General features: G+C 32.8%; 1 protein-coding gene across 1 annotated transcript; it reads left to right on the top strand.

Moving 5' to 3' along the window:
* Window positions 1–925: 925 nt before the first annotated feature.
* On the top strand, window positions 926–13,730 carry LOC136839327 (AP-4 complex accessory subunit Tepsin-like). The gene is made up of 8 exons (XM_067105219.1): window positions 926–1,288; window positions 4,061–4,133; window positions 4,570–4,661; window positions 6,227–6,388; window positions 6,833–6,893; window positions 8,746–8,888; window positions 11,184–11,379; window positions 11,693–13,730. Exons 1-8 carry the CDS (start codon window positions 1,241–1,243, stop codon window positions 12,241–12,243), a joined length of 1,326 nt encoding a protein of 441 aa, XP_066961320.1. The 5' UTR covers window positions 926–1,240; the 3' UTR covers window positions 12,244–13,730.
* The last annotated feature ends 289 nt before the right edge of the window (window positions 13,731–14,019 follow it).

Genomic DNA, 14,019 nt, shown 5'->3' with positions numbered 1-14,019 from the left:
AATTAAGGTCTGCGTCATCAAAGCATATATGCAGTTCTAAAGCACATCTAATCAACGCTGTTTTAGGAAATTACAGAGCATTCAGTTAAGAAATTATGTCCTTATCGTGCAAAGTCTAGGTGTCAGTGAAATAGCTGGAAGCTTGAAAAGTCATTTACGACTTCTAAAAGGCCTATCTGGTTTACAAAAGTTGCAAAAATGATGTAAAACAGTTTACGAAGATATCTGAAAACATTCATGGATGAAATACATCAGACAAAAGGGTTGAAATTCGAAATGAAGACGTCCATTGCTTTTTCTGAGAGCAGTCATTCTGATGAAAAATATCAGGGTTTAATATTATACAGAGTGAATTTTATTGTTACATGGCATAACTATGCATCAGATTCTGAACTACAATATGTCAGGTCAGCGCGCAAGGAAACACTTCTTGTAAACATTTACAACTTGCAGCTCTAAAGAGGGACAAAAATAACGAGAGTGGTCTATCTGTTGCTACATCACAGCTTTGCTGTAGCGACTGCCACTTTGATACCTGAGAAATACCATTTATGTTTATTTTGAATCATTGTTGTAGAAAAGAACACACCTTTATTTCCAGAACTTAGTGCATAATATATTCTAATCTCATAATATCTTTATTCATCACGTGTAGATTCATCTCATATAAAAAATTATATGCACAAATAGACTTAAAGAAAATATTTGGGTAGCTGGAAACTCATAAGTTAATTTCACTGTTAATTTCACTAATTTAGCTTTCACCTCTCGACTACATTTATTTGTTCCATTACGTGGCATAAACTAAAAACCAAATACCATCTATAATTAAGCAGGCCATCACAGATATTAAAAGAAACAACATCCTATTAGACTTTCAGTTTTATCAAATCTTTAAAAAAATATGCACTGTTATATTAACCAAGAACTGCGTGATATAAACAAACTAAGGAGTCCACCTCCCAAAATTAGGCAAAGGTTTATACATTTATCTTGCTTCAAATACCGGAGCAATTTAGAGATGACTTATAGCCAAATATCTCTTGCTAGTTAATTAAATATATAGAATACAAGTATATCATTGTATTAATGCCATTAATATATTTTTTACCCCATTAAAAGACAGTATTATCATTTCCGTTACGAGAGACAATACAATGATTAGAAAAATGACAAGTGTAATTGACAAGTGCTGGGAAACAACATTGTGAATATTTTCGATTTTGTTAGACTTTTCAATATGGAATTATTAAAAGAAGCGAAGAACGTAGTCGATTTCGCTACATATGTAAGTTTTATAATTGAATGAATTAATGGTAACTCAACAGTCTGTTATTACTTACTGTTTAGGCTAGGCATAGGCTGTCATATTACCTACCCTATAGGCTTGTGTATGTTCATGAATGAAATGTATGATAGAGAATACATAATTTACCCAAGAACTAATCTTAGCTTCCTTGTTATATGATGATAATTAAGTCTGCAAGATCCACACAACCCTTCAGCTTGATTTTTTGACTGGTTATCTTGTATTAGGTTAAGCTTATTGGTGTAAACCACACGTTTTTGTGTTTCCCAACCTCTACACAGGCTTCATCAAACTTATGGGTGGACACCAGTGAGAAACTTGGAATAAAAAACGAGTGAATAATAAGAGATCTAATTTGATTGAAAGCGGGAAAACGATGCGAAACGATTAGGTGTTTGATAAGCGAAAACGGAGCGGAGCATTACATTTTGATGTTTTCTTAAAAATAGTGTACAACATCGGTTATTATATTTTTTGTTATTATTAACAAAGTATTCTTCTTGTTAAAAATACCTGATGCATTATGTCGATAGAGGGAATGTGACGATACACCGTGAGTTATGCACTTAAATGCAAGAACTGACACTTTTGGTCAGCAGCTGATATTTTCTTTTAAATTTTAGTAGAGAATACAACTTATAATTCCATTTAAATTGCTTCTTTCAAATTTCTCAATAAAAACTCACCTTTGAACGCATCTTCTTGGCCATATTGACAAAACTTGCAGCATTCAATCAGTCAAGAAACAGACTGAATTGTTTCTTTACATCTCAAGCCGTCGTTTTTGTAACAGGTTCGATACACCCCGAAATGGTATATATACCAACTCTCAAAATATGGGTATTTCACAAATATAAGACATAACTTTATGTTTTAAATATACAGTTTTTTCCGCTTGCTTTTTACCAATGGTTTACTTGCTTAAAACAATTAAACATTTGATTAGAACTGTATTTAAAAGTTCTATTAAATATATATTGATCTTTTTTATATACATTTACTATAAACATTCAACAGAAAACGTTAACGGGAACTTACCTAATTTGATTGTCGCTAGCGATAAAAATAATCCATTTATTGAGCGACCGCCGTTTTTACTGCGGTGTGAAGACCAAAGCGTTTCTGCATAGGAATATCTAAAAATATACACGCTTCATTCATTTCAAGCCTTAGCCATAAAGTAAAATACACTAATGCATCCTAACTGTACCTTCCATTACCTAGGGTGAGAGGTCTTGACCTGATTGGGATAGGCAAGCTCATTCTTGTAATCGCACGTAAACAACCATCATAAGTCATAAAGTGAAATATGGAAATTCATTTCAACCTCTACCTTAAGGTCAATGAGGGATTAATCAGTGGGAAGATTATTTCCAGATGGACAAAATCATTCTACTTCATTTTGTAAAATGGTCAGAATCTGAAAAAATCTGGGTAATTAACTCAAAAACCCAGTGGCATCAGATGAAATGAAAATTTCATCCCATGAGATTCCAGCAGCATGTGACATGATCCACAGCAGATTTTTTTGAATGACCTCTGGAGAGTGTTGTGGGATGTTCAAGGAGAACTATCATTAAACCAGCTCAGAATGGGAGAATGTGGTCTGTTTATTTGTAATTTTCCTTACATTTTATATATGCAATAGCTGATACATATGTGTGTGTGTATGTATATATTATATATATATATATAATATATATATATATATATATATATATATATATATATATATATATATATATATATATATATATATATATATATATATATATATATATATATATATATATATATGTGTGTGTGTGTGTGTGTATATGTGTATGTGTACTGTATATACAGTATATATGTATATATATATTATATATATATATATTATTGGAAACTAAATTTATCATTCATTCAGGTTGCAAAGGTATACAATATATAAATCTCTATTGCATGTTGTGGAATGAAGAATATATATATTTACATAAAGTAAATAAATTTCTGTTTTTGGATAGCTTTCATGTTATTCTGACTATTTTTTTCTTTTACTTTCAAAGATAAAGTAAATAATTGTTATAGAAAGTAAAAGGTGATTATCTGTAAGCTCATAAACAGTAATTGTTTTACCACAGACAAGTTTTGGACCCTCAAAAATCTCAAAGTTATTTCCAGTTTTAATAGGTTGAAAATTATATGCAATTATTAGGGAAAGAAAAAAAACTCACACTAGTACCAAAAGTGGCTATCACCACCCAAATAATTTCTCAGAACTAATAGAACACCAAGAAAACAACAATCCTTCATATTCTTTCAGTAGATACTCAGCATATTAATTCCCATATAACCTATTTATTATGGAAAAATAACTATCATTCAGCTATTATTTTTCATATTGAATTTAATGATGAACACATAGTCTACAATTCCATAGAATAAGTGGCCTAGTCCTGGCTAGAGGCCATAGCAAACATAGGGTTGAATATTATAGTTGCCTGTTATAAATTAATTTCCCCCTAGTTACATGATCCATGTAATTTTCTAAATAAATATCTTGCGTTTGTTCCTTTGAGGATACAAACTATATTTTATGTGGTTATACCTTCAGTGAAAGCTTGTTTAGTTGTTAGTTAACCAGCAGGAGGTGAGAGAGCAGGTGGGGAACCCACCCTCTCACCTGAATATTAGTATCACTTTTACTTTGGCCATATTGCTGTAAATAATAAAGTTTATTTCCATATATTAATTTCTGAAATATCTTTCCAGTATCCACTCCTCAACAAAGCTACAGTGGACAACGACACACCAACCCCTGGCTATTTGTTTGAAGAAATAATCAGTATCCTTTTTGATGGCATTTAATTTCTGAGATGTATCAATTAACTGTATTAGTTAAAGAGAACAAATGAAAAGCTGTTTTATGTATTATTGTTTCATATCTATAGTTTATTCAGAGATCAGTAGCCTCAGGTAGACCAGTTGAGAAGTGTCTGGGGCAAAGATTTACAAAATGAAACTAAGAACAAAGTTGATGCTTTCTATACAAACCAATCAATTTGCAAGTCTAATCCTGACTGCAGATTGGGAGATAGTATCTTTGGTATGGTTTTGCTGATGTTCTTAGTTGTGCAGATCATGTTTGTGTTTTTAAATGGTTGAACTCAGTATTAAATAGTTAAAGTACGATTTTAAAGTTAACTGAAAAAATTGCAATATTGTGAGGTTATTAATAAAATCTGACAATGAAAATAATTTTCCTTATATATTTTTTCAAGAACTAAGTCATCAGTCTTCTGGGCATCGCCAGCACTTGGTAGATTTTATGCTTGCACGTTTACAGATTTCTTCATGGCCTGGGAAGCAAAAGGTATGTAACAAATGTATATCATATTTTCTGGCATATAAGACATGCTTTTTACCCAAAGAAGGGGATTCACATTGTACCATACAAGGTGAAGTTCAAGTGTACAAGTTTAGTATCTGGGCTAGCAACTGGTTTCAGTGACAGTTGACCAGTTCCACCTTTAGATGTAAACAAACTGCTTTGGTCACTTATACACCATATCAGATTCTACAGATGTAAGAGCCAAGTGACAAAGCATAATACTTTATAATTGTAAACATTCAGCTTTCGATAGTATAGACATTTTGAAAGAATAAAATCAAATACTGAACTTTAAAATAAATCAGATAAGTTTTGCATCTGGAGAAAACTTGTATCAGGTGTTAAGGAAATACCTTATTTTTCAGGACTTAGTAACTGTTATGTTAGGTAAAGATACATACAAGTTGTCTTTTCTTCATGCAAATGGCAGATCACAATGGTTATATAAATTACCAGTTTAATAAGCAGCCTCCTTCATTGTGAACGGGTCATCATATTTCAACTGAACACTGTGCTTTCATCAGTTACTGTCTTCTTGGTCAACTACACCTTTAGCCTGCCCGTAAGTTACACACTCGCCAACAGCGTTGACCATTGATACTGTACTACCCTACTGCTGTGTTGTGTACTATATTTGATTTTATTGTAATTGATTATTTTGTAAAATATCATAGAATTTTTGCAGGCTAACAGATCTGTGGTAGGTACAGAGGCAAGTTCATGTAGCCTATCATGGTTTGGATAGTGTAATGATGTAATAAATGTCCTATACCATTCTGGTACAGTATCACATAAATAACAATATTGTCTCTGTAGAATACCTTTTTTAGGTTTAGATTATTAGTAATACAGGTGTAGTGAGAGAGGAAGAAAGATTTTTAGGCTAGCTAGATGGACAGACATTTGCAAAATTTTTAAGATTTTCCTTAGATTGTATAAGATCAGTTAACTATTGATGCTGTAATGATAAATTTTTCATGTACCACATCAAGCAAGATATAATATTCAAAATTAGTGACATCAGAAAGGACTGCTAAAACAGCAGTAAAAAAAAAAAAATAGATGGCAGGCTAGGCTGACATTGGCCACTGAGTTAGGAAAAGGCCAGTGCTGTAATTCAGAAAAATTAACATTTTGTGAAGGTACACAGAACATCTAACATTGCCAGAAATAAAAGGTTAACGTTTTCCTTCCCTACACACCAGTAATTGAATAATTGCAGGTAAGAAGCTTCAAAATAAATATTGAAGGGAGGGTTATGAAGATTATGGAATAAAGGGTATTTTTACTTTTCCAGAGTATTGTATGTTCCCAAATTGGGATGCACCTTATATGCTGATGCACTGTATGTGTCAGCAAAAAATGTTACATGAATGATGTAAGAATCTCTCTCTCACTGAGTTTGCCAAATAGTCCAAGTTACTAATATATACTGTTTAAAAATGTTAATTGTGGGGATTTTTGTTGAAAACAATTTACAAGAAAAGTCATGTTAATCATCATCCTCTAAATAAAGCTGTTAAATAAGGAAAACTTAACTTTTGCAGGTTGTCAGAATACTTCATCAAGTGTGTTCTCGTGGACATTTCGGAGTGAGAGTTTATTTGAGGGGGAAGGATGGTGAACTTAGGAAGGCCTCATCTACTGGAGGTCCACCTGACCCAGTTTTAGCAAATACTCCTCAATTGTTCCTAAGTTCAGCAATCCAGGTGACAATATTAATGGTATTTTTCTGTAGCTTAATAGAAAAGTAATTGTTCCTTTAATCCAACCTGTACTCTATTGGTTTAAAAGAAAACCAAAGTACCAAAAGTTGAATTACTTTGGTATGTGTACATTTAACATTAGTTAGTAAGTTTTAATGTGCATATCACACTATTTCATAGTGGTTTTAATGTTTAGAAGAAATGGAGATGAAGTAAAGAAATAGATATAAATTTATTAACACTTGTGTCTCTAGTGTGGAACACGTGCAGTTGTTAATTTACTTGTATTTGTTTTCATTGCTCTGTTGTGAATGCTAAATCATTCTTTAAAAAACAACTTTCTCCAGATAAACTGACTTAGTATTTAACTGTACTTTGAAGGAATATTTGAACAAGGAGTAGAATTTTAATTTTAATATTTATTATTAATTCCTTTCTGTCTTTCAGGAACTGCTAACCCTTCTCTTTGACCCAAAGTTAATGAGAGAGGATGAATTGAAGTTAGCAGGTAAGCTTTTTATTTTATTGAAGATACTATAAGTAAAACTTAAGACCCTAACATTTTACTGTAATCATGGGTTATTATAGAAAAAACTATTTTTCCTCATGGAAATTTTTAATGGTTGGGTACAAATACAGGCTTAGTGCATATTTTTTGTAATATGTTTATTTTTTTATGATTTATATACTGATATTCCAACTCCAATGTTACATTTTTTAAGACTAAATTTTGTCTGTCAAGAGTGTAAGATGATTATATTTGCTAATGCAAGCGACTTTATGATATAATTGGTTGGTTTTTACAGTCAAAACATTATCTTTGTATGTCTTTTTCTTACTTACACAAATTTTAGGTAGGTAAAGCAATTTTGTTTAGTTTTGTATTTTTTAAGTATGAATGAGGAATACTTGCATTCTTATTTTCCAAGTTTGGTCTTTCCATACACTAAAAGTACTGTAATGGTAAAATAGTTATTATAGTACAGTGCACTGAAGTTATGAATTCTCTTTTTGCAGAAGCAAGTCCTTGGAAACTTTTAATATAGGGTTTTTGCACCAGGGAAAACCCATCACTCTAAATGAGTCATCATTCATGGGCCAGTGTCCACAGACGCATATACTTTTGTGTCTTGTAGACAGAAGACATAGAGCATCTTTTCACACCTTTGACCCATCAGTAACTAGTAACTATTCTCCACATTGTTTTCACAGATTCTATGTGATACAGAAAGAATGATGGGATGGAAAGTTAACACATTCATGACTGATGGGTTCATATGGAAAAAGATGTTATGTTTTAAAAACTCAGTTTGTTTTATCATAAACCTATCAATTATTTAAAGATCAAGGAGATTCTCAGCCTTTTCAAGGGTCTGATGAATGCAGTGATGCATTGGAAGTCTATAAAGCTAGAAGTTTGTACTTTGTGAAATATGAAGGCAGGTGAAATCAACTAGTCATTCAAGCAAGATGAATGAGGTATGAACAAGGTTACTGTTAAAAGGAGGAACATGATTTTAGTGCATTTTCTCCCACTGATAAAACTTGTTCAGCTCTAACAGTATCACAGGTGAAAATTGGCAAAAGCAGAATAACATTTCCAAGTACTGTACCTGCATTTAAGATAGCAATGATCTGTGTTATTAAAGGCAAAGTTAGTCAAAAGACCCTGATCTTATAAATAGTCACTCTTACCTCACAGGCTTTGTCTTAAGGCTTTGTTTGAAGGGTGACCTGTCTCAGCTTGGAGGACACTGTATTCATGGAGACACTTCCTTTGTTGGTTTGTGGATGAGAAGAGTATGGAGTTGTGGCCTCTTAGATGTCTTGTCCTCTTCAGGTAGTGGCAGAAGGCTCTTACTGCACAAAAAGAAGGTCTAGTTAACAAACATCAAGGCCACAATGGCAAAGTGGTAGTGGTTTGGCAATGAAGTAACCAACAAAGGACAGACCCACAGATGACCATCCTCTACTGTGAATAACTTTTCATGCCAGGTCATGCAGTTTGCATACATTTCAAAGCTGCAAAAGATTACAGGAAAGTGTTTTTCATGGTCGACTGCTCAACAGGCAACTCTCAAAGAGAGCACTGGTAAGGCTAGAGTGAACTTGGAAAAGGTCCACATATCTACCCAAGAGAGGAGACTTTTAATGTAGTTACTTCAATGCCTCAGAGTTCAAGAAGTCGTTAGAATGCCATTATATATTCTTTGATAGCAGAAACTGATGGTGTATACTATTTACAAAACTTATGAATATGAAAGTGCAGGGACATTCAAACCATGAGTGAAGGCTGTGTATGATTGCTGTGTTTGTTATAAAACAGAGTATATTTTCAAATTATTTATACTTTATTTCAGGGAAAGCAGATGGTGAAGAAGGATTAAACAGTTCTGCTCAACAGTCACTGGTTGGGCAAGGCTATGGTTCATCAGCACCTAAAGGGAAATATGAAGGATTTGGAAGTTCTCCCATACCTCGGAATGAAAACTTAGTCAGTCAGGTAAAATTTAAATGATTTTCTTTAATTAATAAAAGTTCAGTAATTTATAGTTTACTATAGTAATTTATTGACTGACAGTGTTTCAGTTCATGTTTGTACATAAATGCAAGTCACTAATATCTTTGTGCTTTAATATGGCATTAGTCTGAAATAGGGGCCTTAGTGCATGAAGTTTTTAATTTTACATCATGTTAGTAGCTGTGAATACTCCATGATAGTTACTTGTGTTCATCAACTTTGTCTTTTTCTTGCTGGGTTTAGGCAAGGTTTGGAAGCAGATGCTTGCATTTTATAGCAGTGAGCTTAGCAGACTTGAAGATTACATCAATGTTGAATAGCTTGGGAATGCAACTCCTTGCCAGATGGAACTCAAGTTTTTTTCCATGAAGCAAGGAAGCATGTTATACTCATGGTATATGATTGAGATCTCTCATTTCTTCAACTAATGAGAGCATCTTAAGTACTTGTTAGCCAACCAAGATGATGTTGCTAGGTAATGGTAATGGAAACTGATGGTATCATTTGTAGGAAGTAGGATGGTACTGTCATATCAAGGCAAGATATAGGATTGATACTACAAGAAGTCTCAGGTGTTTGAGAAAGTAACATTTCATTGCAAGATGAGTCATCAGCAAACGGAAAGCTCCTTCCAATGTTCTATGCAAGATGCTCTGCAGACAGGACTAAGTATTCTTTGCAGATTATGTTCAGCCCAAAACTGCATTACTTTTTGTCATTTTGACTTTTTATTTGTTCCTGAACTGCCTTGTTATAGTTTTCTCTCCTTACAACAGAAAAAATACTGTCACTTGGCCTTTTGAGTCAAGAAATGTGACTCAATAGTCAGGTTAAGATATTTTTTAATATTAGTGCCACGACTCTGAAGAGCTAAAAAAAAAAAAAAAATGGGGAGAAGAAGAGACAAGAAAACCATCATGAAATGAAAGTGATATCAGTGGTTTTTGAAATGTAGCAAGATTGAATGATACAACTTGTCTTCCTTCTGAAGGAGGAAGGAGCATCATTACCAGTCAAAAAACAAGTGACAGCTATTGGAGAATACAGTTTTGGCAGATTTAAATAACACATATGGAAAATACAGTTTAGGAGGAAAACACAAATGCTACAGCATTTGCGTTGTCCTATGTGATCATGGAAATGGTTAATTGTGAAGAACCTTTTAAGAATGGATAATGATGCTAATAAGGTAGTTCTTATTCTTTAAAAATTCTTAGCCATCTATAGTCGCAAAGAAGGCAGAAATTTGATCTGTAGAATCTCTTAATACATAATAGACTGTAGGTTTGGGTTCTTAATGACAAGCATGTATGTTATTAAAGAGTTGTAGCCTCTAAATTTTGGTAGACTTCTGTTTGCACTAAATCAACTAATAGGCTTATAAAGCATTAGATAACAGTCCAGAGACAAAAATCATCCAGTACCAGATATAAAGTTTTAAAAGATTATTGGTATATACTGTAGTACAGTCCAACTGTAACAGGGATGCACAAGCTGATCACAAAAACGTATGTTAACAGTAATCACAGAGGATGCACAAGACAAGTGTTTTGATGTGTAGAAATGCACAAGCATCACAATTCAGTTATAGTCACAGCACAGTCATCATAGATGCACAAGGTATTAGTCAGCTTTTCAGTAAATGCCCCATATCAGGTAATTTTTTGAGGACATGAATTTTCTAGATTGGGCATTAGATATGTGCTTGTTATTACTATATAGTAACCTCTAAATTTTTAAATGCCTTCCATGCTCCTGTTTTCTAACAAGAAGCACGCAGGAAGATTTAGGCAGTCATGGAAAAAAGGCATAGGTGGAAATCTGGACCAGATAGAAATTTAGGCAGACTGAGCACAAGACAGAAAAGAATGACGACAACTCATTTAATGTCTAACCCTGTAAACTGAAAATCTGATGTAAAACAGTAACAATTATGTTTTTGCTTTTCTAGATTCTTGTAACTTTCCTTCTTCAAGAGTTAGTCTGTCTTTTATCATGAGTTAGTTTTTCTTTGAACAGGAGGTTGATCTGGGTCTTCCAAGGGAAAGATAAAAGAATTGAAGCACACACAGATGCTTTTTTTTTTTTATGAAACCTATGGATTAGGTTTTGTCATGAGTAATTTCTTTTGTTGTTAAGTACTATTTGAAAACTCTATTTCCTTCAGCTTGTGATGAAAACATAATAATTTGGTTTACTTATAGTAAGTTCAGCCCCTTACAGTATGTTTTAATTCTGCTTAAAACTAAATTAAAAAAAATAATTGTTTTGAACCAGGTACGTGACATAGTAGAACGTGTCATGTCCCCTTCAGGAGAAAGCAAGAAAGAGGTAGATTTTCTGCAAAGTGAAAAGGGAGACTATCAGCCTCTTTCTCTTCCATCCCTTGGATCATCTGTTTCTGGGCCCAGTCAGGCAACTCTGCAGCCACACCTACCTATTCTTGCCAAGTCACAGTCTGCTAAATATAAAGGTAATTACAACAGTTGGCTTTCATCATAACAGTTGTTGTATCCTGTAGTACAGGGAAGCAAATGTTCCAGTTTCAATGATAAATGGTTTAATAATTTTTTTCATATTTATTTGCTTTCTTAAATTCATGAATGTTATGATTAGCAGTTTCAATAGACATTTTTCTTATATTTTTGTGTGTTAACATAAATTTTCTTGAAAGTAATTGGTATCTTACTTCACTAAGTTTTCTAGTAAATCTTGTGAAAGTGTTTTTTACATTTTTTTTTTATATGGCATTCCTTGCTTGTAAAGTTGTCATTTTTATATTTTAGCTCACAGGACAGGACGAGCTGGAGGAGGCTGGGATAGTGATGAAGAAGCAACAGACATGCCTCCATCACCTTTTACCTCTGACATGGAAATGTCTATGGTGGCATCAGACCATCATTTAAGTGAGAGTCAGTCAATTGGGATGTCAGAAGAGGAATTTCTCAACATTTACTTACATGAAAAGGTTGCATGGCCAGTAGACCATGATGAACTAGTCAAAACCTGCCAAGAATGCACTTCATACAATCTCACTCTTCTGCTAGAGAAAGTGTCTCATAAACTTAGTGAATTTGCAGAGAATAAGACCCTCGCTGAGGAATCACTTGCTGTTGTAAAAGAAACTGTGCCTGTAGCGGGTAGTTTGCAGACATGTAGATTGTTGAGGCTACTTTTGATGGTGGAATTTGGTATCCATTATGATGTTTTTTCTCCAGCTCAGGTTAATAATATATTAGGGAAAATATTTCAGAACCTCCAAGGAAATGAGAATTTGGAATCTTCAGTCAGGTTAAAATCTAGGAAGCTTTCTTTGATTCTTCATAAATTAGTTTAAGTACAATATAACACATGAAATTTTATTATTCACATTTTAGTGTGTTCTAAGTCAAAATGTTTTAATTTTTTGTTCATGAACAGTGTTCCTTTATTCTCAGAGTCTTGTTTTTATTGTTGGTGTCTCTGTAATTTGAATAATTTATCTCTTTGCTGAAATTATATGAAAGTTTAATTAAGCACTCCTTTTCTCCCAGGAATTTTACTAGGGATTGTTGCATTCTATTAGTACATACTCATCCACAAAACTCCAGAACTGTATGTGGTTGTGATATTCTTATTTAATGTAATTGAGAAACTGTTAAATGATAGAAAATACAGTATAACAAGAGCATAATAAAACATTGTATTGATATAAGAAATAGTGAACAGTGTTGAATTAAATGAAGTTCTATTGAATAATAAATGAGGGTAAATGTGCAATTTTCACTTAGAATTCTAAAATTAGGAACAAGGATTTTGAAAAAACTGTTAATTTAGGAAGGAAGAGCAATTGCATTTTGCATAATGCAGTAGCCCCCAGCTTATCAGAGTTCTTTACTCATTAGCTGCATGACGGTGTTTTGCTAGACTACCAGTTCACACATGATACATTTGGAAAGATGTCTCTTAAACTGAATGATAAGAATAAAATACAGTTCAGGCTATAAATGATATTTTGAGTGTTCAAATATGGGTTATGCCATAGAGCCTGTTTCTTATCAGATTTGTAACCTGTCAGAAAACAATATCCCAAAAGCATCTGATAATTTGAGGGTCTACCATTAAAAAAAAACAAAGTTGATATGAGCCAAGAATGAGTGAATGCTACACAGGAAACAGGAAGTACACTACAGGTATTTCATTTAAATGCCACAGAATTCACATTATGTCGTTGGGTAAAATTATAGCAAGATGTAAATATTATACTGCAAATACAGTAGATAGGTACAGTGTTCCAAGAGAAACAAAAATTAGCTCAGGGCTACATGTAGGTTTTTATAATTTCTAATATATTTAAAAGGAAGGCTTTATAACTTAAAACTGGTTTTTCATACAAGCCCATAGCATGGTCCGGGAGTATGGGTGACAGTGAAATAGAAATTATGATTATTATGGCTGCCATGAAGTAAAAAATTTTTTGTTACATGAAAGTTAATTTTCTGTACAAACCTATCAATAGCCCATTTTGCAGTCAGGGTTCATCATGGGCCTTGATATAAACAGTTACATGAATGATGGGGCTGTCAGAAAGAGCACTGTATTTTTTGACAGAAAATAAAATTTTTCAAATGTTAAAAATTTTTTCCCAAAATTTTTTACAATTATAGTATATTTTCCAAAATTGTTTATATTGTTCCAATGTTTACAATATTTTATAATAATTGTATGTGCTGTGATTATTATTCTTTAATATTTATGTTAACTATATTTATTATTAGTGTTACTAGGCTAATTCATTTTATTTATCTATACATTTGAATTTTTTAAATACAAAATAATGGGCAAGCCAGTTTTTTTTACCCTTTATCTATACATTAACCCACTGGAACTGTTGCTGTTGAGTTTTTTTTGTGTTGCGTAGACATCCATAGTACTACTGTACATAGACGAAAATCGGAACAAAACAAGCAAAATTTATGCAGTTTCCAAAAAACTTAAATAGAAATGGTGAATGATGTATAGTAATTATGTATTTAACATTATTCAACAACTGGAATTCCCCAAAATTACAGTATGTTGTAATATATTGGTTTCAAAAGGGATCAAAATGGGAAAACAGAGGCAGTAATTTACA

Source organism: Macrobrachium rosenbergii, chromosome 6 (assembly GCF_040412425.1).
Source record: "Macrobrachium rosenbergii isolate ZJJX-2024 chromosome 6, ASM4041242v1, whole genome shotgun sequence".
Lineage (NCBI taxonomy): Eukaryota > Metazoa > Arthropoda > Malacostraca > Decapoda > Palaemonidae > Macrobrachium > Macrobrachium rosenbergii.
The sequence above is the reverse complement of the archived record's forward strand: the minus strand, read 5'-3'. Positions and strand labels throughout refer to the sequence as shown.